The sequence below is a fragment of the Acipenser ruthenus genome, chromosome 17 (assembly GCF_902713425.1).
Source record: "Acipenser ruthenus chromosome 17, fAciRut3.2 maternal haplotype, whole genome shotgun sequence".
In the NCBI taxonomy this organism is placed as follows: Eukaryota; Metazoa; Chordata; class Actinopteri; order Acipenseriformes; family Acipenseridae; genus Acipenser; species Acipenser ruthenus.
Window position 1 is genome coordinate 13,987,850 of NC_081205.1, and position 26,953 is coordinate 14,014,802.

At 43.1% G+C, this 26,953-nt stretch overlaps 1 protein-coding gene across 1 annotated transcript in view; it reads right to left on the reverse strand.

Annotated features, from left to right (window-relative positions):
- Positions 1–912: 912 nt before the first annotated feature.
- Positions 913–26,953, reverse strand: part of grin2cb (glutamate receptor, ionotropic, N-methyl D-aspartate 2Cb) — a 122,172-nt gene continuing 96,131 nt past the window's right edge. The window contains exons 6-13 of the mRNA XM_034038607.3: positions 9,730–9,898; positions 7,452–7,605; positions 6,606–6,731; positions 5,972–6,201; positions 5,191–5,351; positions 4,091–4,278; positions 3,312–3,544; positions 913–2,971 (exon numbers count right to left, since the gene is read on the reverse strand). Coding sequence (XP_033894498.1) covers positions 1,418–2,971; positions 3,312–3,544; positions 4,091–4,278; positions 5,191–5,351; positions 5,972–6,201; positions 6,606–6,731; positions 7,452–7,605; positions 9,730–9,898 — 2,815 coding nt within the window. The 3' untranslated portion in view covers positions 913–1,417. The remainder of the gene's footprint in view (positions 2,972–3,311; positions 3,545–4,090; positions 4,279–5,190; positions 5,352–5,971; positions 6,202–6,605; positions 6,732–7,451; positions 7,606–9,729; positions 9,899–26,953) is intronic.

Consider the following 26,953-nt stretch of genomic DNA (forward strand, 5'->3'; position numbering starts at 1 on the left):
TACCCACTGAAGCTTGAGCCCCTTTGCTCTCCACTGTGTGGGATATTACCTTGTGTGAGGATGCAGATTCAGCCTGAACCTTTGCATTGCCTCGGGACGGACCTCGCCCCTGGAGAGGAGATCCTGACAGCCTGCTGACCTGAACCAGAAGCAGATGCACAGGTGTGACATTGTGCACCTGCAGCTGCTCCGAGCCCTCCTCTCCTTGCAGGGACCCCTGGGAAGAGAGCACGAGGGCAGGAGAGGAGAGGAGAGGGGAGAGGCAGACACAGACACTGGCATTTACACACACTCAAACTTCTGCAACAAAAGACTTGGAATTTCTCAACACTTGCCCAATTATTTAACCCTGTGCCCGAACACAGCAGTGCAATAATGGTTTATGGCCCTATTATATAAGAATTTTTCATTATTTTGAATAATTAAATAAAGTGTAAATCACTTGTGAACTTTTTTAATAGGGTTTTTTTTTTGTTTAGTAATATGATCTTGGTGTAGTGATAACATTTCACATTAGCTGAAGTTTCTCATTTAGGCTTATAAGGCAACAACCTTCCCAGACAGTGAAAACTGTGAACCTGCAGGGGACACCGAAGCTGGTATTCATGAATGGTTTAGTCATGTACTCCACCAATATGTTACTACACACACAAACTTCTCCCAAGTTCGACTGCAAGATAACTATGATTTCATGTTTTCTTGTACCCTCTACGGGAGAACAGTATCAGGAAGAACACTGGCTGGTCCCTGAAGACCCCCTAATATTTTATTGAATAGTGGAAGAATCTCAAGAATACAGACATTGAAAACAAACCATTCCCGGTCACCCTGTCGCACTTCTCTACCAGAGTTTTGGCACAACCTCAATCTCTCCCCCCTGCCCCCAACACTCCCACCTCCCTACCTCCCCACATCCCCTACCCAGCAGTTCCTGGAAGACATTTCATTAGAACAATTACAAAATTGAGTTACCATGTCTAGACTGGTGAAAGGATCTTAAAATGCTTTAAAAAAAAAAAAGAACAATAGTATGCTGATGCAACCGAGTTCAAGAGCCCTCAGTGGAGTGGTGGACTAATCCAAAGAGCACAGCAGTTTCTTTTTAAAAAATAGGAAGTTATGAATAGCTACTCCACACCCTCGTGTTTCTTATTCTTTCCTTAAATGTCTCTAGCCATTCGCCAGCATTGACATGAATCGCAGCAAGAGTCCCTCCCTGTGCGTGGGCTGCAGCATTCCATTTTCTCATCGCACTTGATAGCTGTTGCAGCCTCCCCCTGGGTTGAATGTCTTCTTTATTTAATAAGCTTGATGGGTAAATGCAGAAAAATAAAGAAGCACAGATGGGCGATAGTTATCCATCGAAAACCCATCCAAAACTAGGCAGCCAAGATGTATTCTTAGGTAACCTGCTCACTCAAACCTCAGATTCCAGGCTTGATATTCTACTCCAGGGTTTTGGCACATATGGATTGTTCACTCTTCTGGCAGCTAGAACTTGCCTCCTGTCTCTGTCTCTGAGCGCAGCTGCATCGAGGTGGGGCTCCCCCCGGACTCTACCGCCCCCGTACCCCCCGTCCTCGTAAAAAAACGGCCGGTCGGAGCTCCTGGGCAGCAGCGTGAGCTCCTCGGGACAGGGCCCCATGCAGGGGAAGAGGTTACAAACCTCCTTGGAGTGCTCGTAGAACTGCGCAGGACCCTGAGCCATCGGGCCCATGTACACCGGCAGGTCTGTGTAGGAGTTCAGGTAGGTGGAGTAGTGTCTGTGCACCACAGTGGAGGAGCGCCTCAGAGCCGCTGCGTTCTGCAGGACAGCCTCGCGGTATGAGGGCAGCCTCGTGGACTGCGAATGCCTCAGCTTCTGCTCTCTGTACGGATGGCCCTGGCTGGGCTGTAGGTAGCAGAGGCTGCTGTCCGGCACGCCATACACCTTTGGGCTGGGCTTGGGGTTCACCACCACTCGGGGGAACAAGTCTGGCACATCCATCCTGGCCTTCTCCTCCAGGGGCTGCATCTTCTCGTGATGCCCCCACATGGCCTTGCTGAAGGTAGCCCTGTGGTGGAGCTTCTCCTTCCCCAGCAGAGGGACCTCCTCTTGCTCTGGCTCCACGTGGGCCTTGATGCAGGAATTGCAGCTGGCCCTCGGGTAGTGGCTGTTGATGCAGGACAACGTGGGGACATGGTTCTCCATGAGGTGGTTGGCCTGGAGCTCTGTAAAGCACCTGATGGGATCTTCTGACTCAGGTCTCCTTCTCATCTCTGGGGTTTCCACCATGAGACTCTGGGGCCTTTTTTTTCTCACCAGGCCATCCGGGTACAGCTTCCTACAAACAGGGTCTTTGTGCTCCACATAAATGTCTGGGACCTGCAGCTCGTGATAGGGGACGAACGGAGAGCGGGGGTGCCTGTGGTGGTTCTCCACGTACAGCCTGTTCCCGTGGTGAGGGTTTGTGACAGGGGGAGGGTCCCTCATGGCTATCTGAGGGCTGCTGAGGCTGGAGATGGGAAGGGTCCTATCATACAGCTGGCTCCCCCTGGAAGGCAGGGTGTAGCGGATAGGGGTTGGGCGTGCCACAGGTCTCTGCTTCTCCAGCAGTGGCTGGCTGGGGTTCTCTGCAGAATGCACGGTCAGTGTGGGCGTCAGGACTCTCTGTGAGAAGGGAGTGTGGTTATCAGTGATGCTGGATATGTTAGGGAGTCGGTGTGTGCAGACAGCCATGTCGGAGGTGACCACCTGGGGCACTCTGGTTGCAATGCCCCCCTTGAAGTTCTCACTCCTCCTGCTCCAGTTCTCAATGGTCTTGGTGGCGTTCTCCAGGGAGTTCTCCATCTTGGCAGAGGAGACAATGTCCTTGGCGGTCTGCAGCATCTTCAGCATGTTGGCCTGGGTGTAGTTAGTGGTGACGTCTGGGTTCTGGATATTGAGTGGACCGTCCACATCTTCCACCCCATTGAAGCAGCTGTAAATACCCTGAAGAGGAACAGCAAGAAGAGATTAAGAGGTTAAAGACATTACAATCCAAGTCTATTTGTTATTTGTGGGTATTTTTGTTTGTTTTTACAAGTGCTTCTCCTTTTTATAGATTCATTGTTTAGATCTTTAATATACAATGTTTTAAAATACATGCATTTTCAGCTTTTGGGATAGTGATTTCAATGTAGTTACCTCTCCTCTTGGTGCATATCTGACAACTAATAAGAAACTGATGTTTTTGTAATCACAACAGTTATATACTTGACTAGTGACACATTTATTCTCAAGACATTTGTCTACCTGTAAGCTGACAGTAAAAGATGGGAACTCTTCTTACCCTGCTGATTGCCAGGAGGAAGTCGAGGCGGTCGGACTTGCGCACAGAGTGTCTCAGTTTCCAGTAGAGGAGGTGCTCCCAGGCGAACACCAGCAGGCTCAGCCCCATGGCCACCAGCAGCATGTAGAAGACGCCCGCCATGTTGTCGATGTCCAGCTTGCTGCTCATCACCTCATTCTTCTCGTTCTGGCAGATCCCCGTCAGCCACACTGTCTGCAGCTTCTGGGTGTCCCCTGAAGGAGGGAGACCAACGTCTATTCATACAGGATCGAAACCCACTGAGATCAAGAATTTATTCTACAATGCTGTAAATAGATGGCCGGGTCAATTTGAATGATTTTAAGACGGCTGCCCTAAAACGAAACCTTCTATTGCAGACCTGCTTATGTACAGTGATGTTTCTAGAGCGGTCAGTAGAATTAATATAGATATTTGGATCGATCAATGTTAAATCATTAAAATTTAACCCTGCAATAGCATAACTAGTCATTTTACAACATTCCAGATAACAACAATCAGAGATCTTACAGTGTACAGATATTCACACAGACGGTTTATTGATATAACTAAAATGGTATTAAAAACAACAGAGAATACAAGTCAGGGATACACAAACATGTGAGATACTTATTGTATGGGCACTAGTTCTAGTTTTTAGACCAACCTGCCTATCAGGAGTGACAGTCATCAAATTCTGCAAGAAGAGCCGATGGGACAGGGTGTTTTATGTCACTCTGGCTAAAGGACTCTGGAACTGCAAAAGAAACAGTCTCATTTACCATCTCCCAGAAACTGCAGCAGGGCCAGGTCTACGGAGCGCTTCCACTTGGATTCCTTCTGCAGAGCGATGCCGTAGCCCGTGGTAGCAAACACCTTCCCGCTGCCGATCGTCACCAGCTTGCAGCCTTCATCCTTCCCAGCCATGTAGTTCAGCACGGCCGCGTCATAAATAAAGGCGTCCAGCCTCCTATACAATCCAACAGAGTGACAAAACAGAAGGAGATGGGCATTCCTCAAACAGCAATGCAATTGCCCCTGTCATCACTATTAATGTACTAGTACTTAAAGGACTTGATAAAAAAAACATCAAAATGTCTTTCTAAGACTGTCTAAGTTTCTTTGTAGTACTTCTATATATCTTCTAAATGAGCGCTTAAAGCTATGGATCATCATTATCGGGTAAGAGGCTGACACAAGTACTCTCACACAAATAAAAAAATGAAATACATTTTAAAGAAACCCCAGTAGGACCAATAGCCGGCAATAGCATTGCCAGCAATGGCAGGCAATGGATTTGGAGTAAATACTGCCCAGTATAGTGATCCTGATACAGTAGAACACGGTCTGTCTGATAATGATACACATGCTTCCATACTGTATTTGTGTTCATGCCATTGTGATACCTTTGTGTTGTCAAAATATGCAAATGTTCCCACTGATCGTGGAACCATTCTACCATTGCCATTCTCTTGCCCCCCAAGACAGTACCATTCATTCCTACTGTAGGTCTTTTAGGGAGTGTTGGATTCGTACACCTCAACATGAATATTACACTGTATCTTGTAAAATGCTTTGTGATGGTGGTCCACTATGAAAGGTGCTATATAAAATAAAGAATGATTGATTAATTGATTGATATTATCAGATTGTAGTCCAGTTTAAATATGAATCTTTAGCAATAAAGGTATTTTTTATGAGAAGCCTTTTGTGGTATGAACTACCTGTCCTGGCTTAGCTGCACTTACAAGCACTTGGTACAGGTCTCGTACCTCTTGTACAGTTTCTCTTACTCTGTTATTATTCATGTAAATTGCAAGATAAACCCCCTACAGCCCAGCACAAAGAACAGTGCGAAGCAGAGGGGGAGAGGGTGCGCTACCCTGTCTTGAGGCTGTTGAGTGCGTCCTCGACCCCACGCTGGTTGTATTTGATCATGTGGGAGTGCATGTCCGGGTAGTTGCTGCGGATGTTCCTCTCCGTGCTGCCGTTGGGCACCGTGCCAAAGCGGAATGGTGGGTAATGCTCCTGGGGCTTCTGGAACTGCAATTCAGGGAAGGAGGGCGGGGACAGTAGAACGTTCATTTAGAATATACTTGGAGTTCTAATGGAAATTGGGTTGCAATGTATTTGGAAACAAATTATAAGTTACGTCCCCACTGGAACCTATTAGCAGTAGCTACACTTATAATTTCTCACACTCAGAAAGTCAATGACAAAGAATTCTAAATGTTTAACTACATCAGAATCAATATAAACAGATTACATGTGTTAATATCAGCATCTGCTTTTTATATAGATGTAATTACTTATGTTTCCAAGTGTTCGACGGCTACCTCTTATCAATTTGAGAGCATACTTTCTCTTGCACTCTATGACAGACCTGACTAGCAGGCTTGACAAAGCACAGACTTGATTACAGGTAGCCACCAAACATGCATAAACATACAGTACAGTGAAAGCTGAGTTAAGCATTGGTAAACAAGGTAAAACAGATACAGTAGTATATACAAGGGAAATCGCTGTACAAATTTATCATGATTAACTTATCAGAGCTGAACCTATTGCTATTGATATTTTAATTAATAAAAAAATAGAATGCCATAATAAATGACTCTTTTTAAAACTAATAATACAACACATTTTATTCCTGGGGTCCCTACCTTCTTGTCGCTCAGTCCGGACACGGTGTCGACGTACTGCTCCTGGATCATGAAGGCCGCCAGGTTGGCGGTGTAGCTGGCCAGGAAGATGACAGCGAAGAAGGCCCACACCAGCACCATGATCTTGCTGGTGGTGCCCTTGGGGTTTTCGATGGGGACCGAGTTGTTGAACACCAGTGCCCATAGCAGCCAGACAGACTTACCAATGGTGAAGGTGGGGCCTCCTGGGTCTGGTGGAGAGGAGAGGAGATGGGACTGAGTGAGACTGAGCCTGGGGCACAGGAGGAGGGGGACTAGAAGTGCACTACTTCTCATCCTGTGTTACAAGTAATATAACCCCACCTTCTATGGGTTAGCATTAACAGATGGTCATATGATTTGTATCTATTTGTAAATATAATAACTGTGCATATCCATAGCTTAAATGCATTATCTTTGAAAAATTGTACTACAAAATATGGAAGAACGAAGAGCATCTGTCTTGGTAACATTCTTTAAACTGAGTGTATTTGCAGTGGAATTTTCCATGAACATGGGAACACTCCTGAATCCTTTCACCTGGAAGTAAACCTAAAGCAAGTTGTCAGGATAGGTAGGCTCATTGTAAAAAGCAATAAGAGACTCCAACCCTTACCCTTTGCGCTGGTGAGGTTGCGGTTGTACCCGATGGGGCTGAAGTACTCAAAGATGAACACTGTGACTGCGACGACAGAGAGACACATCACGAACATCATCACCCACACTGCAGGGCTGTATGGCTCTGAGGAAACAAGCACAACACCATCACACACACTGCAGGGCTGTACAGGCCTGTGGGATCTTTAACATCCACATTGAAAGATAACAGGTAGACTGCTAAAGAGGCCCTCCTATCAAGGGACAGATCCAAAGCTGTTTTTATAATAAAAATATACATGTCATTTATTTTATAATGTGCACAAAGTAAGTGTTTTTATGAAAGCTTGTGAGTCTTAACACTTAACTGGTTTATCCTGGATATCATTCACAAAGGAAGGGGAAGAAAACAGGCCCAGTTCCAGTGTTATAATCATCTAGAACACCCACCCACCTGCTATTAACAGATCTGTGAACAGAATTACAACTGTATTGTAAAGAACACAAGAGAGTCCCACGTATTTACTAAGGAGTGTGTTGGGAAACTCCACAGACCAAATTGGAGCAATATTTATTTGGATCTGATTAACACATCTTCACTCATCAGTGAGTAGTTAATTCAGTCAAGAGAAATCTGCTCTTGTTTATTGAATAAACCTATAATTTCCCAAAACGCTTCTCTAAGCTAAACAGCTACTTGAGGCCCTTAGCCAGAAACTTCCACTGAAATAGGGTTCTGCAATGGTGACTGTCACCTACAGATCTGTTGTCAGTTTTCTAGCAGGTTTCCACCCAGGTACACTTGCCAGCAGCTCTTGCTGTGCTCAGCCAAACCCTCGTCCTGCTGAACGTGGAGCTCTCTTACCTAGGAAAGCGGACGGGGAGACAGTGCCGTTGCTCCGGGCCACCATCACGCTGATCCCAGTCTCCACAAAGGGCACGGAGAAGTCGATGATCTCCGAGCGCTCCTCATTGATGGTGAGGGAGCCGATAGCCATGTCAGCACGCTTGTAGTACACCTGAGGAGAGACACATGCCACACCATCACATTCCAGGAGCTAAAGAAGGATTAATGTTCATCAAGGGATTCTGGGGATGTGAATAAACTCCAATATGGAATTACTGCCTTAGACAGACCGTTTGGTGTATTTCATTTGTTATAGTTCGTGGAAACATAAAACAGAAATATAATGAATTTTATGGATTTGTTTTTAACTTCATGGTCTTATAATTGTTATTGTGTCATGTTTATCCTCTGTAATTGTTCTCCCAGGAAACTTCATCTAGAGCTTGCTATTGTCTTTTTTGGTTCGGCATTTATTATGTATTTACTTTTGAAGTAAATGCCAGAGAACTGAGCATGTACAGTCTAACACAAGTACTGAATGAAAATAAGACTGATCATATTATTTTAAATTTTAAAGTATTACATGGGTTCCAGTTCTATCAGTTCAGACTAGATGTGCACAAACACATTATTTGATTATTTGATTATTTGATTATTGGGATGGAGGTCACCACAGCGAGCAAGAGCTGACACCTAGGGGAGGGGCAATGGTGTTGATTGGGCTAATTCAGCATTGTCATAGAAGCATTCAGCATTGTCATAGAAACATTCAGCACTGTCATAGAAACAATCGAATAAACAGATGATCTGTGCTGATTGCTGCTCTATAAAGCTTGCCTTAGCCTCTGTGGAGAGCAGCAGTCAGAACAAACTAAAGCAGCTGTTTCTTTTATTGCTTCAGTTGGATTGGGAAATTAGCCCGATGCACACCATTGACCCTCCCCTGGGTATCAGGGTAGCCTGTGATGTAGTAATGGCCTGTCAATGGGTTTTCATCTCTATATTATCAATGGATAGAATGCCTCAGGAGCCTGTGATGTAGTAATGGCCTGTCAATGGGGTTTCATCTCTATATTATCAATGGACAGAAAAAGGCACCTTTGAACTCAACTCTGCAGTCATAACAAATGATGCTAATATTTGATTCCTGCTGCAGTAATGCAGAGGGGTCCTTGTATTTCTGGTGTGGCAGGAGGAGGATTACTAAAAGATAACGTGCTGTCATTTACTAAGAAACAGCTTCCATGTATTAGAGTGCGGCCACCAGTACCCTGCATCTGAGGAATAGCAATACATTCAGCCGGCATGTAGAATAAATCAAATAAAACACAGTGTGTGCAGCCAGATAGGGTTCCTATGAAAGCATCGTCTTCATAAATAATACTAACTTACTGTATGTCTGTGTGGGTGCTGTTAGAAGCTACACAATTATCTACTTTTTTTGTAATTATAATTATGTTTTTGTATTATGTAGTCCTGTTTTAATCCCATGTGGAACTGCACACACACATCATAAACTCATTAAATCATTCAAACAAGTGTAACTATAGTCACGCATCGTGCTATGAAAATGTTTATTGCCATTCTGCACATTAATAGATTGCATGTTACATTTGCTCATTAAATGATTATTATAAAAAGATAGCACATATATCAATGGATAATCCCATGGTATACTGTAGATCTAATTAAGTTAGTATGATTGATATAATCTACAACAGTGAAATCATAGAGAAACAACTACATTCCTGACTGTCATTCACTTTCGCTATAAATGTCCCTCTTAACAAGCATTTCTCTATTATGTATGTTAATTGACTGCATTAGTGTGCCATGTATATCAAGGAATATAGTAGTCTTGGTCTCTCAGCCTGAATAATTGCCTCATTGAACTGGTTTGTTTCACAGTGCACTAGACAAGCATAGTAACCCAATGTAACATGAGCACCCAACCCTGTACTTAGCTTTTACTCAAATGGAAAAGCAAACATTTCATTTAGAAAAAATGTTAGTGTTGCAAAATAAACAATACGTAGGACTCAAGAATTCTTCATTAAGGGCTCAGCAGACTGTAGCAAAGGCTCCCATGCCCTGATAAAACACCAATACCTGCACATCTATGACATCTGTTCTGAATAAAATATGTATACACCCACTTGCTTTGTATGCATCTTCTCTCTTTTCCTCCAGTATCATGTATTGTATAGTCAGAATGAGGTAGTAATAGGTTTGATCTGATCTGAGCATTGCTGTGAACACTATCCTCTCCCTTAAAGACTGACAGACAGGGACCCACCTCTCCGATCATGCCGTTCCAGATCCCGCGCACCTTCTTGCCGTGCTTGCCATTGGTGACCAGATAGAGATCGTAGGTGAACTTGACGGTCCTGGCCAGCTTCTTGAGGATGTCGATGCAGAAGCCCTTGCAGCACAGCTTGGTGTAGGGCTCGGTGAGGCCCACAAAGCTGCAGAGGAGAGGAGACAGAAACAGCAATGAGACACCCAGCAGAGCTGCTGCAGAGGAGAGGAGACAGAAACAGCAATGAGACACCCAGCAGAGCTGCTACAGACGAGAGCAGACAGAAACAGCAATGAGACACCCAGCAGAGCTGCTACAGAGGAGAGGAGACAGAAACAGCAATGAGACACCCAGCAGAGCTGCTGCAGAGGAGAGGAGACAGAAACAGCAATGAGACACCCAGCAGAGCTGCTACAGACGAGAGCAGACAGAAACAGCAATGAGACACCCAGCAGAGCTGCTACAGAGGAGAGGAGACAGAAACAGCAATGAGACAGCCAGCGGAGCTGCTACAGAGGAGAGGAGACAGAAACAGCAATGAGACAGCCAGCGGAGCTGCTACAGAGGAGAGGAGACAGAAACAGCAATGAGACAACCAGCAGAGCTGCTGCAGAGGAGAGGAGACAGAAACAGCAATGAGACACCCAGCGGAGCTGCTGCAGAGGAGAGCAGACAGAAACAGCAATGAGACACCCAGCGGAGCTGCTGCAGAGGAGAGCAGACAGAAACAGCAATGAGACACCCAGCAGAGCTGCTACAGAGGAGAGCAGACAGAAACAGCAATGAGACAACCAGCAGAGCTGCTGCAGAGGAGAGCAGACAGAAACAGCAATGAGACAACCAGCAGAGCTGCTGCAGAGGAGAGGAGACAGAAACAGCAATGAGACACCCAGCAGAGCTGCTGCAGAGGAGAGGAGACAGAAACAGCAATGAGACAACCAGCAGAGCTGCTGCAGAGGAGAGCAGACAGAAACAGCAATGAGACACCCAGCAGAGCTGCTGCAGAGGAGAGCAGACAGAAACAGCAATGAGACACCCAGCGGAGCTGCTGCAGAGGAGAGCAGACAGAAACAGCAATGAGACACCCAGCGGAGCTGCTGCAGAGGAGAGCAGACAGAAACAGCAATGAGACACCCAGCAGAGCTGCTGCAGAGGAGAGGAGACAGAAACAGCAATGAGACACCCAGCAGAGCTGCTGCAGAGGAGAGGAGACAGAAACAGCAGTGAGACACCCAGCAGAGCTGCTGCAGAGGAGAGGAGACAGAAACAGCAATGAGACACCCAGCGGAGCTGCTGCAGAGGAGAGGAGACAGAAACAGCAGTGAGACACCCAGCAGAGCTGCTGCAGAGGAGAGGAGACAGAAACAGCAATGAGACAGCCAGCGGAGCTGCTGCAGAGGAAAGGAGACAGAAACAGCAATGAGACAGCCAGCGGAGCTGCTGCAGAGGAGAGCAGACAGAAACAGCAATGAGACACCCAGCAGAGCTGCTGCAGAGGACAGGAGACAGAAACAGCAATGAGACACCCAGCGGAGCTGCTGCAGAGGAGAGGAGACAGAAACAGCAATGAGACAGCCAGCGGAGCTGCTGCAGAGGAGAGGAGACAGAAACAGCAATGAGACACCCAGCAGAGCTGCTGCAGAGGAGAGGAGACAGAAACAGCAATGAGACAACCAGCAGAGCTGCTGCAGAGGAGAGGAGACAGAAACAGCAATGAGACACCCAGCGGAGCTGCTGCAGAGGAGAGCAGACAGAAACAGCAATGAGACAACCAGCAGAGCTGCTGCAGAGGAGAGCAGACAGAAACAGCAATGAGACACCCAGCGGAGCTGCTGCAGAGGAGAGCAGACAGAAACAGCAATGAGACACCCAGCGGAGCTGCTGCAGAGGAGAGCAGACAGAAACAGCAATGAGACACCCAGCGGAGCTGCTGCAGAGGAGAGGAGACAGAAACAGCAATGAGACACCCAGCAGAGCTGCTGCAGAGGAGAGGAGACAGAAACAGCAATGAGACAACCAGCAGAGCTGCTGCAGAGGAGAGCAGACAGAAACAGCAATGAGACACCCAGCGGAGCTGCTGCAGAGGAGACAGAAACAGCAATGAGACTCCCAGCGGAGCTGCTGCAGTGGAGAGGAGAGGAGACAGCAATGAGGCACTCAGCGGAGCTGCTGCAGAGGACAGGAGACAGAAACAGCAATGAGACACCCAGCGGAGCTGCTGCAGAGGAGAGGAGACAGAAACAGTAATGAGACAGCCAGCGGAGCTGCTGCAGAGGAGAGGAGACAGAAACAGTAATGAGACACCAGGCGGAGCTGCACTGAGCACGGATAGAGGAGGGCACGGGACACTGGCAGACACTATAGGGTTTTATTATTATAATTAGTATCATATGGGGTGTCCCCACAACAACATCTGACTACTGTTTGGTCTGAAAGTACAAAAACTGCACCCAAAGTCAGCAGGAAAATACACAGGACTGTCAACAGAGAGCCGCGTGGGTGGGATTACTAGCATTTATTTTTCCTAAGTGGTTTCACTGCCATGTGTAGCAGACAGACAGAGCCTGTAGAATAATGCACATGCTTTTCATTGCTATTGGCTGACAGCCCTAAATGACAGATGTCCTGTACTGTTTTCTCTCAAACCAACATAACCAGCGTTCCAGTCTTTAGTCCAGCTAAAGGAAGGCATGACCAGGTCTTGCCAGTTTAAAATTGCCACTGGCCAGAGCTGGGTCCTCTATCAGATGGGCCTTAGGAGGGGTCCAGCTTCTTAGTGTTTACACACTTTCCCCTGCTTGAAGCTGTAATAGGCGCCAAGACAACCCTACCTGTCAGTCTAGTTCTTTATAGGGTTAAACTGACATGTCTCTGTTACTGTATGTCAGATGCTCATGTTAAAGTTCAATAATCCATTCCTTTGCAGCACAAATACTGGTAATCAGAAAAAAAGTTTGATTGACAGTCGCTAGGGTGCAGTGGGTCCCCTTATTACTATAGTAAAAGCATAGCAAAGTATAATAAAGCACAGGGAAAGCCTGGTAAAGCATAGTTAAGTCCAGAAAGCCATGGTAAAACATATTTTTTAAAAAAATGGCAAACCATGGCAAATGCATAGTATAACCATGGGAAAACTGCAAAATGACCTTGTAAATTTACCATAGCAAACATGTATAAGGGTCATAAAGCTGTGCTGTATTATTTGATTGAATTCACTCCTTACTGCGTCTCTTACACCTGCCCTCTTCTTTTAACAAGAGGTTTCAAGTTACTGCTCACTGGCTCCCTTTGAAAGCCTCCTGAGCAGTCCAGCTCCCTGTTTTCAGTTGGAGCTGCCAGGAGCGAGTCAGCACAATCTCCGCTGCTCCGTGCGGCCGCAGTGACGTCACACCAGGACTCGGCATGTCTCCGGGATTGTGTCACTGTGCTGACAGATGGAGCCGCAGCCGGGACTGACCAAAACAAATCCAACGCAAATGAATCACCAACAAACAAAGGGAGATAAAATACAGGATAGCTGGGATTTAATGGATAATACCCACAGTACATCTGTACACATTACTGTACCTGCAGTGTGCCCTGACCCATTGAGTCCCCATTTTTGAGACAGTTCACTTGCATGATAGATAAATTACTCATGTAAAGGACAGGCAATTTGCTCTAAGGTGTGTGCTACATGTCTGTTTCTGGAGGACGGGGGGCATGTGTCTCGGATGCCCTCTCTAGTGCCTGTTCGTTTATACATTAGTCTTGCACAAGTTCGCAGTGTTCCATTCTTTATCGCACAAGGTCAAGTCTCCACGATCCTCTCAACTCCCTGTTCATTATCTTGAGAGTAAAACATCCTCACTTGCCTTGCAGTTGTGAGCACAATGTGCTTATTATATTCTCATGAACCCTTTACTGTCCTTATGAAAGGAGAAACATTCATGTCACAAAATTACATGCAAGCAGCTTCAGAGTGTTTTTAATTACATTTTTGTAATTGTATTACTTTATTAATGGCTGTGTGGTCCTAGTTTTGCACAATTAACAGACGAGTTATGAATGGAGTAAAAGCTTCCTTTGTGTCTGGCCTGTCCTCAGTGCCTCTGGGTAAACAGTGCTGCAATATCTGCACAGTATGTGTTTGTAATGTACTGATTTACTCAGTACATTAGAAACTCTCTCAATATGCGTTTGACATGTGCAATGTGCTTGTATTGTAATAACTTCAACCTGCCAGACGGCTGTAATAAATCCCTTTGCATTGGGATTGGAACGGTATATGAAAGCCTGGTTCCCCGAGGGTGTCTGTGGGAGGAGCGATGAACTCATTCCACATGCTGCACATTAAGACAGACCAGGCTGATTAATAACCACATAGCCCCAAGCATGACACCGCAGCTACATTGCTTAACGGCCATACAAATTGAATATGTGACTTGTTTATTTCTGGTTTGGGAACTTTATTGGAGGTGTTTTTCCTTGTTGAAAACATTGTGCTAATGAAAGTTTTCAGAATCTAGCACAGTAACATGTATAGTTCTTTGACAAACCAGAATATTTTTCAACTTCTTGAAACAACTGAGAATTGTATAATTCTGGATGATTAATGTTTGTAAAGCCCGCCGCACACAGCCTGACTCAAGCCGTCCCGACTCATCTCATCTCAACTGGCCGTCCAGAGTTTGGATGAATCGTATCAGTGTGCGTGCCCTTAAAACCAAGATTATGCAGATTTCAGTCTGGGTGTCTTCAGATTGAAGATTGAAGATGTTGAATCTTTTTCAGACGCAGTTTCGTTCAGATGTGATCAGTCTGTCTGTGTGCAGCGATTGCCGACCAAGACTGACTGAGACCGATTGATTAGTCACGAGGGTGTCAACCAATGGAGGCAGGTTTAAGTGACGTAGCTTGTCATGTAACTTGTCACACGATGGCGGAATATTGACAGCTTTAGTTCCACAGGAAAAAATACATTAGTCTTGAATTCATCTGAGTGTCCTGAATTCAAAAATATCAGATATGTGCACATTTGAATAGGTTTTTTTAGGCGTTTACTAATCAAAGATAAATGATCAATTTACCTTTTTAATATCAATCTACTGGCAGCCTATATTTTCTTACTGCGCTAAAACAGAAGTAACCGGTGTGTCGATCTCCAATAGATCACAAATCACAAGCCCCTAGATCCACACGCTGAGAAAAAAAAACGCCAAAGTCAAATAAAAAATCAACAGGTTGGATTTTATTTACTGCAGGCTAAAGTGTAGTAGACAAGCTATACAAAAAGTCAAACACTGCCTGAAATGTTTGCACGGTGTAAATGGTCAATTAATTAATAGGCTAAGGGCTTCTTTTGGTTGCCTCGCAGCGCTGTCTCTGCCGTCTAATCAGCATACGATGCCATGCATAATATGAGGGTCGCTATGTTGGGCTAAGTTAATACAAAAATGTGTACAGGGCAGTATTAATTAAATCTGCATACATAGTAATCACCAGGATCTAGTTGTGGTCATTAATTCAGTCTTAGCAGTGTGCGACACCCAGTCGGGAAAAACTCAGTTGTGACATCAAACCAAAACTGAGCACAACTGATCGCAGAATCCGTGCATACTCAGATGAGATGAGGTGGGATGGCTTGAGTCGGGCTGTGTGCGGCGGGCTTAAGGTTTTCTCCTTTGCTGTGATCTACATGCATTGTGTTCAATTACGTCTTGCAAAATATCCTTGTTTAATCACATTTAGGCAAATGGTTCCCTTGTAGTGTAACCAATGACAAGCCAGAAACAATGATGAAGTAGCTGATCATGAGCTGGATACTGACAACCTCAAGACTACATCACAACTGGACAGCTGAATAGATATCAAGTGGCACCAAAAATGATTTTAACAGTCACCCCAAGAATAATACCCAGTTTTCTATATTATAGCTTGTTATGTAAAAACAGTTCCCAATAACTTCAAACACCAATACAGTATTAAAGTTAAGAAGATAATACAAATAAAAATTAAATACAATGTACACATGAATTGGAGAAACTAACTTCTATAAATGTAAGTGTGACACACATGCATGTGTCTGTGCCTAATTTATTTTAATGTATTGAAATTATGAAGTTTGTTTTAGTATTTCTAAATTCAGCCCTATATAGTGTTTAATAGTTCTGGATGGTGTATCTGTGCCACTGTATGGAATCTGAGTTGCCTGCTATGGACTCTTGCCCCTTACAAGACACTGTTAATACAGTCACTGTGATGTCACAAACTGTACAAATGTAATGTACTTGTCCCAGGTCCACACTGTGTGTTGTATGAATTCTGTTGTATGTATTTTATATCTCATATTCACTTCACTTTTGGTGATTTTTAGCAGTGGGGTTTGTATCTTTGACAGTACCTGTTCTGTGACTAAGCGAGGCAGTGTGAGGAGACACGCCCGTCACACACAGCCACATCCAGCTAATGATTCAGCTCCTTAGCAATCAATCTCTACTTAAAGTAAGAGGAAAGTCTGGGTTTATTCTTCCAGGTTGAGTGGTACAAGTATGTCATGAATGCAAGTCTCTGAAAATTATGATCAAACCAGAAAAAATAAAACAAAGAAGCAAACCTGAAAAGTGACACATTACATAACCTAGGAAGCAAAGTAATATTTGAAAGAAGTGTCCTTTTCAAAATAGATCAAACTTGTAATGGATTCATTTTAATAATTTTACGAGTATCTGAAATCCCAACTGGTTTAAATATTTTTGCAGTAATCTGCTGGACTGTAAAAAACAAGTATACAAACAATTACAGAGAAATGTAACCTTCGAAGTATTTTTGCACATTTTTCAAGTTGCATTAGCCTGCCTTAAACAACATTCCATAACAACAAATACTGAATTTCTAGAGCATCTTTTACGCCAAGACAAAGCACTGAACGCAACATCAGAGATTAGCATGATGTAATCTGCAGCGCATTTTGACAAATACATTGGTTTTTAGATTATCGCTTTTTTATCATATATCAAACAGCTGAACAGGCTTTGAAATATTCAAAACAGAAATGAACATGACAACCTGTTATGAAACATGTTAGTGACTTTCTGTTAGTAAAGAATTAAGGCAGGAATATGCATGTAGTTGGAAAACGCAGTGCCAGATGAATGCAGCCTCACTGACTTTGTTAGAAATGCAGACTCCCTCCAAGCCCCTCATCTTCAGACCCAGCTCCCCACAATTCTGCTTACCCTCAGACTTTCACATTTATACTCCAAAACCCTCCAGGGCAAAAAAAAAAACATGAGGCCACAGATTGCTGATGCAACAAAGTTGCTCTTAAGTTAATGTCAATATTAGAAGTGTTTCTACTCAAAGTAATGGCTCCATTGTATCTCAATGTACTGAAAGGTTTTACACAAACCTACTAAGTAGCTTAATTGCTATTGAAAATATTCTGAATATGTATTATATGAGCATTGTTTGAGTTTTACATGGGGGGGGGGGTCTACATCATGAGGCAACATAGTAAATGGGGTTACAGCTACAGAGATTTTAAGCATATTCTCTGTGTCTTCCTACGAACTACACTCACATAATTTGATAAAGGTATACCCATAGCACAGTCTTGGATTCAACTTGTATACATATAACTAATCAATTTACAATTTACTAAAATTACTAACCAGACACTAACAAAAAAGTCTTGTTTCTTTATATTTTTAATTGATTATTTATTAAGTCAAATAAAACAAAGATAACAAAAACACAGAGCAAGACTGGCTATTAAAAATATTCAATATTTGTAGGTGAAAATGAAGGCAGGCTGCCAGAGTGGAAACTCAATTAATTGAACACAACAGTTTCGAGGAAGTGCTTTTGCAGCTGAAGTGATAAACCAACTGGACACTTGTTGTTAAATCTCTCTTCATAATTTTACCACATGTTATAGTATTTCCCCAGAGTGTGTGTGTTTCAACTCACTTTGCAGCTGAATACCACTTATTGTTTTCAAGAAGCAAATAATTGCAAACGTAATACCGATCCACAAAAAGGGAGACAAAACCGAACCAGGTAACTACAGACCAATAAGCCTGACTTCTATTATATGTAAACTTATGGAAACTATAATAAGATCCAAATTGGAAAATTACCTGTAAGGAAACAGTATGCTGGGAGACAGTCAACATGGTTTTAGGAAAGGCAGATCGTGTCTAACTAACCTGCTTGATTTTTTTGAGGATGCAACATCGACAATGGATAATTGTGGTTTATTTAGATTTCCAGAAAGCTTTTGACAAAGTCCCGCATAAAAGATTAATTCTCAAACTGAACACAGTAGGGATTCAAGGAAATGCATGCACATGGATTATTAGGGAGTGGTTAACATGTAGAAAACAGAAAGTACTGATTAGAGGAGAAACCTCAAAATGCAGCGAGGTAACCAGTGGTGTACCACAGGGATCAGTATTAGGTCCTCTGCTATTCCTAATCTACATTAATGATTTAGATTCTGGTATAGTAAGCAAACTTGTTAAATTAGCAGACAACACAAAAATAGGAGGAGTGGCAAACACTGTTGCAGCAGCAAAGGTCATTCAAAGTGATCTAGACAGCATTCAGAACTGGGCAGACACATGGCAAATGACATTTAATAGAGAAAAGTGTAAAGTATTGAATGCAGGCAATAACAATGTGCATTATAAATATCATATGGGAGATACTGAAATTGAAGAAGGAATCTATGAGAAAGACCTAGGAGTTTATGTTGACTCAGAAATGTCTTCATCTAGACAATGTGGGGAAGCTATAAAAAAGGCCAAAAATATGCTCGGATATATTGTGAGAAGTGTTGAATTTAAATCAAGGGAAGTAATGTTAAAACTTTACAATGCATTAGTAAGACCTCATCTAGAATATTGTGTTCAGTTCAGTACAAAAAGGATATTGCTGCTCTAGAAAGAGTGCAAAGAAGAGCGACTACAATTGTCCTGGTTTAAAAGGCATGTCATATGTCATATGTAGACATATGGAGTCTGGAACCAATTCCCCAGTAATGTTCTTGAAGCTGACACCCTGGCATCCTTCAAGAAGCTGCTTTGAGATTCTGGGATCAATAAGCTACTAACAACCAAACGAGCAAAAAGGGCAGAATGACCTCCTCTCGTTTGTAAACGTTCTTATGTTCTTCTGTTCTTAAACATTGTGAAAAAAATACAACCTTGCATGCAAACAGCCTATAATGGGAGGATATGGCCGTAAAAACAGAATTAGAAAATTACTTTACAAAACCTAGAACTATTTTCACGTTAGCAAAGGTTAAATACTGTTTTTATAAACATGGTACGTAAATGCTGCCTTTCAAATTGACACATTTGTAACAACACAGTATGTTTTTCTTTCTTTCTTTCTTTCTTTCTTTCTTTCTTTCTTTCTTTCTTTCTTTCTTTTAAATAATGTCACAGATGGGCTGTTGTATAACACAACCCTGAATTATTACTAAACTGTTCAAATCAAGAACAAAGTTGTCCACAATAAGTAAATAGTATGGCATGACTACAGCCAAACTGTACCAGTATGCAATATATTAATAATTTAATACATGATTTGAAAGTGTAGAATCTTGTGTAAAAATAATTAAATAAATAAAATAAATAAAATAGTCAATAACAGTAATTGCAGTAACTTCATATCTGGATGCATGAGTTACACTAAAGTTCAAATGGGATGTGTGATTTCTTTTTAAGATATCAAGAATGAAATATACAATTCTATAAACAAAATAATAAAACAGGGGCTTGGAATATGGAGATTAACCAAATAATAATAAGTCTTGTCTTAATAGTTCAGCTACCTTCCGCAGTTTCGGAGCAAAATCAAAAAACGGGGCTTTTCTCAGGCCTCTCATCTGCAGGCTGCTGGGGCTTGAAAATTTATACATGTTTTTAGGGATAGCCCTAGTCAAGCATTATATATTTTTTAAATGCTTATTAAAATCAATTGTACCTGGTAAATTAGCCAGACATTTATCCCTCCATATCAAAGTACCAAAACTAACCTCTGGGCACTTGTGTTCAAGTAGAAACCCTTTTTTGCCGACTTCCATCGATCATCAAAAATAGCCTGGCACCTTGACTCCACTCCATTCATCCCCACGCTGCTCCCTGCTGCTAGCAGGACAATTTATTTTACTGTAACCAGTTTTAATTAAATAACAACCTCTTCTCTTGTCAGCCATTCACATTCACACTTGTACTTCATTTGGCAGAGAACTCTTTCAAACCCATGAGAACACACTGTGGTCTCCACACTACAAAAAGAGAAGAGCTAGACTAATCCCTGGGCTCAAGGGTGTGAACTGAACCTGCTTACCCTGGAAAATAGATGTTTGTCTTTAAATCCTAAAAGGGGACAACAAAGCCAACCCCAGTCACTATTTCAAACCAGGACCAGAGGACACATATAGAGGTTGCTGCAGGAAGTAACCTGAACTGGATACACTGCAGATACACCAGCACCCTGAGATGTGAGTGCGAGCAGGCAGACACAGATACACTGCAGATACACCAGCACCCTGAGATGTGAGTGCGAGCAGGCAGACACAGATACACTGCAGATACACCAGCACCCTGAGATGTGAGTGCGAGCAGGCAGACACAGATACACTGCAGATACACCAGCACCCTGAGATGTGAGTGCGAGCAGGCAGACACAGATACACTGCAGATACACCAGCACCCTGAGATGTGAGTGCGAGCAGGCAGACACAGATACACTGCAGATACACCAGCACCCTGAGATGTGAGTGCGAGCAGGCAGACACAGATACACTGCAGATACACCAGCACCCTGAGATGTGAGTGCGAGCAGGCAGACACAGATACACTGCAGATACACCAGCACCCTGAGATGTGGGTGCGAGCAGGCAGACACTGGGAGTGAAGTGAGGGATGAGTTGGGACAATAAACATGCATTTCTATTGTCTTTAGTTAATAAGGGTTAAATTAATCAACCCTGGAGAACATCAGATGGATTTTTTAAAATGAAATGTGACAGTAACTGTATTAATGAAGGTTTACCCTAGGATTTTTTTTTAAACTATACCACTGCCGAACGAGCTACACCAACATGCACTCTCTCACGCTGTAATGTAGGCACACGTGCACTATAATTAATAGGAACTAATGTGCCTGTGTAAAGGTTGTTGAGGGGGACGATTGTCAGTGTAACACCAGATTGAGAAGCAACAGAATGAAGCATGCATCTGTTTAAACTACGGTATCTTCTTTTGTCTCAAATAAATACTTATATATTATCTTAGTCTCCAAGTACTTGACGTGACATGGTGTCAGAGGTGAATGCTGCATAAAAGTGATGAGAGACATCACCGTTCGCCAAAACAAAAAAAAGGAAAATGGTGAACGTGGACTGGCCTGATTGGATAAAGCGTTTCAAACGCTACAGGACAGCGACCAAGCTTCATAAAGAAACACTCAAGTTCAGGTATGTTCTGTAATCATTGCAAGGGGCAGTTTTCAGCTAAAACAAAATTTAAAGGCACAGCATACCAATTTAACTTATACGTGATCAGAGGTCCCCTGCTAGGACATGGGATTCGTACGTCAGGTGGAAGAAGTGTTTACAGACATTTTGGAAAAATAGGTCTCTTAAAGTCTGACACATTTAAATTCAGCCAGAAGAATCTCTTTACCAATACTTCCTGAAGTAAAACAAGAGTTAGAACACATGGTCCACAGTGGAATAATTGAAGAAATTAGAGAGCCAACTGAATGGTGTGCCCCAATGATGTCAGTGCCCAAGAACAATGGAACAGTACGCATATGTGTGGACCTGAAACAAGTGCCCCTGAAATATTCCACAGGGAGATGACTGAGTTGTTTCAACAGCTGGAGGGAGTGGTCGCCTACATGGACAACATCTTAGTGCTCGGCAGCACAGAGGAAGAGCATAACAAGTGTGTAATGAAAACAAATCAAGGCTGCAGGCCTAAAGCTCAACAAAGAAAAATGTCAGCTGCACCAGAAACAGCTGCACCACTTAGTACACTGCATTGATGGGCATGGCATGAGCCCAGATCCAAGAAAGGTAAGAGCCAATGCAGAAATCCAGCCACCCAAGTCTGTACCTGAGTTAAGAAGGACCTTGGGAGTAATGCATTATTTAAGAAGATATTCATCGAACTTGACAGACATCACACACCCCCTAAATTAAATTTTGAAGAGTGACGCTATTTGGAATTGGAGTTCAGTGCAGCAGCAGCCTTTACAGAAGTGAAACCACTCATATTCAAGCCCCCGTACTTGCTCTCTATGATGCCACGACACCTACAGCAACTGGCTTAGGGGGAGCACTGTTGCAAGACCATGATAGCCAGGTGAAGCCAGTGGCATTTTGCTCAAGAACATTAACAGATGCAGAGACCTGCTATGCACAAATCAACGCGGTGATCTGATTCAAGCATTCAAAATCCTAAAAGGTATAGACAAAGTCGACCCAGGGGACTTTTTTGACCTGAAAAAAGAAACAAGGACATGGGGTCACAAATGGAGATTAGATAAAGGGGCTTTCAGAACAGAAAATAGGAGGCACTTTTTTACACAGAGAATTGTGAGGGTCTGGAACCAACTCCCCAGTAATGTTGTTGAAGCTGACACCCTGGGAACCTTCAAGAAGCTGCTTGATGAGATTCTGGGATCAATAAGCTACTAACAATCAAACTAGCAAGATGGGCTGAATGGCCTCCTCTCGTTTGTAAACGTTCTTATGTTCTTATGTTCTTAAAAAAGAGCCACGGTTTGGACCTGTGCAAAGTTTTCAAAATATCCCTATGGACTAGATTCCTTCGAGCTCCAGACTGATCACAAACCACTGATTAATAGCAAAGACCTGGATTGTGTGCCATGGAGATGCACATGATGAGGTGCAATCCCCAAGCACAGTATGTGCTAGACCTTGCTGTAATTGAACTTGACATTGTTCAGCCGGTTAAAGAGATCGAAGCCTATGAAGGAGATTCATATGCCTCAAAACCAATGTCTGAGACCAAAATGCAACAGGTGATCAGGCAGGTGACCAGCACAGACTCAGAACTCCAGATGGTACTACACTGAGTGCAGAAAGGCTGGCCTAGACACATCAAAAGCGTGCCTCACAGCATCAGGACATAGATAGTTCGTAGTTCCCAGAGACATCCTGGAAAGACGTCATGATTGTCACCAGAGCGTCACTAAATGCAGTGAACGTGCCAAGATATCTGTATGGTGGCCAGGAATTGAAAAGACATCCAAGAAACAATCAAGGTTTATGAATTGTGTCAAAAAAACAAACCCATTCAGCGAAAGGAACCGTTGATAACCACTCCATCACCCGACTGACCCTGGGAAAGAGTGGCGGCTGACATTTGTGAAATGGACAGGCAACACTAGCTGATAAACTGCTTTTCCAGATATTTAGAAATTGGTCATCTACCAGACATGAGCAGCCAGACTGTCATAAATTACCTAAAGAACATCTTTGCAAGATGGGTGCCCAAATGAAGTTATAACTGACAATGGACCACAGTTTGTGGGAAAAGACTTGTATTTTAAAAATGATTATTAAAAACAATTGTACCTGATATAATTCATGTACGCTCGCAGAGACATACTTTTTATTGCTAATACTGCTAAAAATACAAATGCAGTATAATCAAGTTTATTTTATATTAATATACAACAAAGCCTATACATACCAATCATGGGCAAACATTTGTCTCATAGGCAAACATCACGTCACACTGCAGGACACCAGTATCATAAGAACATAAGAAAGGTTACAAACGAGAGGAGGCCATTTGGCCCATCTTGCTCGTTTGGTTGTTAGTAGCTTATTGATTCCAAAATCTCATCAATCAGCTTCTTGAAGGATCCCAGGGTGTCAGCTTCAACAACATTACTGGGGAGTTGGTTCTAGACCCTCACAATTCTCTGTGTAAAAAAGTGCCTCCTATTTTATGTTCTGAATGCCCCTTTATCTAATCTCCATTTGTGACCCCTGGTCCTTGTTTCTTTTTTCAGGTCAAAGAAGTCCCCTGGGTCGACATTGTGTATACCTTTTAGGATTTTGAATGTTTGAATCAGATCGCCGCGTAGTCTTCTTTGTTCAAGACTGAATAGATTCAATTATTTTAGCCTGTCTACATATGACATGCCTTTTAAACCAGGATAATTGTAGTCACTCTTCTTTGCACTCTTTCTAGAGCAGCAATATCCTTTTTGTAACGAGGTGTCCAGAACTAAACACAATATTTTAGATGAGGTCTTATTAATGTGTTGTACAGTCTTAACATTAGCTTCTCTACATTGTCTAGATGAAGACATTTCTGAGTCAACATAAACTCGTAGATCTTTTTCATAGATTCCTTCTTCAATTTCAGTATCTCCCATATGGTATTTATAATGGACATTTTTATTGCCTGCATGCAATACCTTACACTTTTCTCTATTAAATGTCATTTGCCATGTGTCTGCCCAATTTTGAATGCTGTCTAGACCTATTTTTGTGTTGTCTGCAAATTTAACAAGTTTGCTTACTATACCAGAATCTAAATCATTAATGTAGATTAGGAAGAGCAGAGGACCTAATACTGATCCCTGTGGTACTGCACTGGTTACCTCGCTCCATTCTGAGGTTTCTCCTCCAATCGGTATCTCAATTTCCAGCAGATGAGCGGTTTATTTGAAATCCTCTTTACATCTTTTCTTTTGCTGTATTGAACGGTTTTAAAATATATATTCTTTTATTTATTTGTTTGTTTGTTTAATTTCTAAGAGAAAAAGGATGTTGTAGTTCAGCCACAACTATAAAAGCATTTAAATATCAATGACGAGAAGGATACTGCAGTGATCACTGCTGTGTCCCATCATGCTCAGCTTCAGCACGGTGCAATTCAACAGTAAGCTTTCATTCATTTCCCGTGCATGAAGACACGAGAACAATTTGGCTGAAAAATATTCCAAGAGATAAATTCACAGCAACAAAACAATGATTTACTATGAAACTATCATCAAGCATAAATAATGCAATTGCGTATAACACATTAGTGCTTAAACTGTCTTGTGATACGTAAAACAAAATTGCCTATTATTGTGTATTATCAGATGCATTAGAAACGTTAGACATAATACTTATGGTAATGCAACAAACAAAAACAGAACGGGAGCTCTGAACTTTACACCCGACTCTTAAACTATGCAGCTTCTCATTCTTCAAGGATCTAAAACAGCGGGGCCGTATGCTGATTTCACCTTGTCTTTATCTGACACTACAAACAAGTAGCAGAAAAAATAATTGGATTACTTTAGAGTGCTTTTATAAACTGACTATGTGCTAATGTAATTATAATGACACACGAACAGTATATCCTAACTGAAACAGTTTAATAGAGCAATGCTGAAACTTATTACATGTTTTTACAAGGATAGGTACAATTTAATTAAATAAACTGATTTAAACGTAATAACTCCCCTCATAGTCACAGAGGTAGCTATGTTATTTGCATGCTGCATAAGCACCACTGGCCATCCGTTTTGCATTATTTTGAGACTGCATGCTTTAGCGGATCATTACTTACGCTAGGAATGTATTTTTAAAATGTGAGCTTTCAGTATTATAAATGAGATGTACCATTAAGGCACATTTTGACAGGATGTAAGGTGGCTCTTAGCCAAGGACGGTTTACTTGGCGCCATGACCAGGTGCTGCGATGTTTGGCCTTAGCATTGGAAGACAAGCGTAACATGACCAATAAGTTGCCACCTGTTCCATCAAAACATTACACACAAAAGACAACATTCCTCCGCCCAGGAGAGCAACCACCAAGAAAAGGTGTTAAAACCAATCCTCGCCCAGGACAACTGGAAGCTGCTAGAGACTGGAATATGCTGGCAGATGTTGGTCAACGGCTTATTTTTCCACCTGAGATTGCCACCACTAACCTTCGACCAGATATTGTCTTGTGGTCTGGATCAGCACGCCTTGTTCACCTGGTAGAGTTAACAGTGCCATGGGAGGACGCTGTAGATGAGGCGTATGAGAGGAAGAAACTGCGGTATGCTCAACTAGCCACTGAAGCGGAACAGCGAGGATGGAGAGTTCGGGTTTACCCAGTGGAAGTGGGTTGTCGAGGATTTGTGGCACATTCTACAACCCGGTTTCTCAGAGACGTCGGATTCAGTGGCCAAGAGTTGCGTCGCACAGTGAAGAACTTATCTGAAGCAGCAGAGAGGAGCAGCAACTGGCTGTGGTTGAGACGGAAAGATTCTGGCTGGGGACAGGTAAGTAAGCTGGGCTGAGTTGAGTGGGGGACGGAGGGGGGTGATGCTGGGACGCCAGAATCACCGTCGAGCCCTCTTGAGGTGTCGTGGGCTAGTCGACGAAACACTGAGGATGGAAGGTGCCCACTTGAAAACCCCAGAGATGTACCCTACTTAGCTCAATCCAGACGGTTGTCATGCTGATGCGCTGGGGAGGCCGCACTTTGGTTGATCCCTGGAGCCAGCATCGCAGCCGTTGTGTGTGCTGATGCGCCAGGGAGGCAAAATAAGCTGATCCCTGGAGCCAGCATTACACTTCAGCCATTAACACCAGACAGAAGGATATCTACATCATCATATGGAAGGAAACGTAAATGGATGGAGACGCATATGGATCACATTAGTTTACTGTAAAGCTACGTCTTAGTTGGTGCTTATCTTGGCGAGAGCCGAGTTCAAATCAGCATGAAGTTTTAACATCTACTCTCGTGTAATGGAAATCATGAAGATCTGGATACGTCCAGTGACTGCTGTGAATAGTGCAGCTGGCAACAAGGGAAAGACCTTGTGACAGCCTGGAGAGACAGCTGACAGGAGGAAAGAGACCCCATTGGGGCTGGTAAGGGTTAGCTACCCTTGTCGGCAGTATCCAGCTCTGTGTTTACAGGATGCTGGAGACACCCGCCCAAGGCTTCTAAGAAATTAAAGAGAAAAATACCCCTAGAGTCTGCGAGAGCGGGGGCGGAAGATGACTCAACGTTGGACAACACGGTTAACGACTTGGGAACGGAAACGGATATGAGTATGGAGAGTACTTCACAAAAGACTAGTTCAAGATCTGCAGTTAACAAAGACATGGAACTCCAGGTTTGTGTCTGCGGCTGGAGCAAGGCGACAACGGTCAGGGGTTTGAAGATTCATCAAGGGAGAATGAAATGCT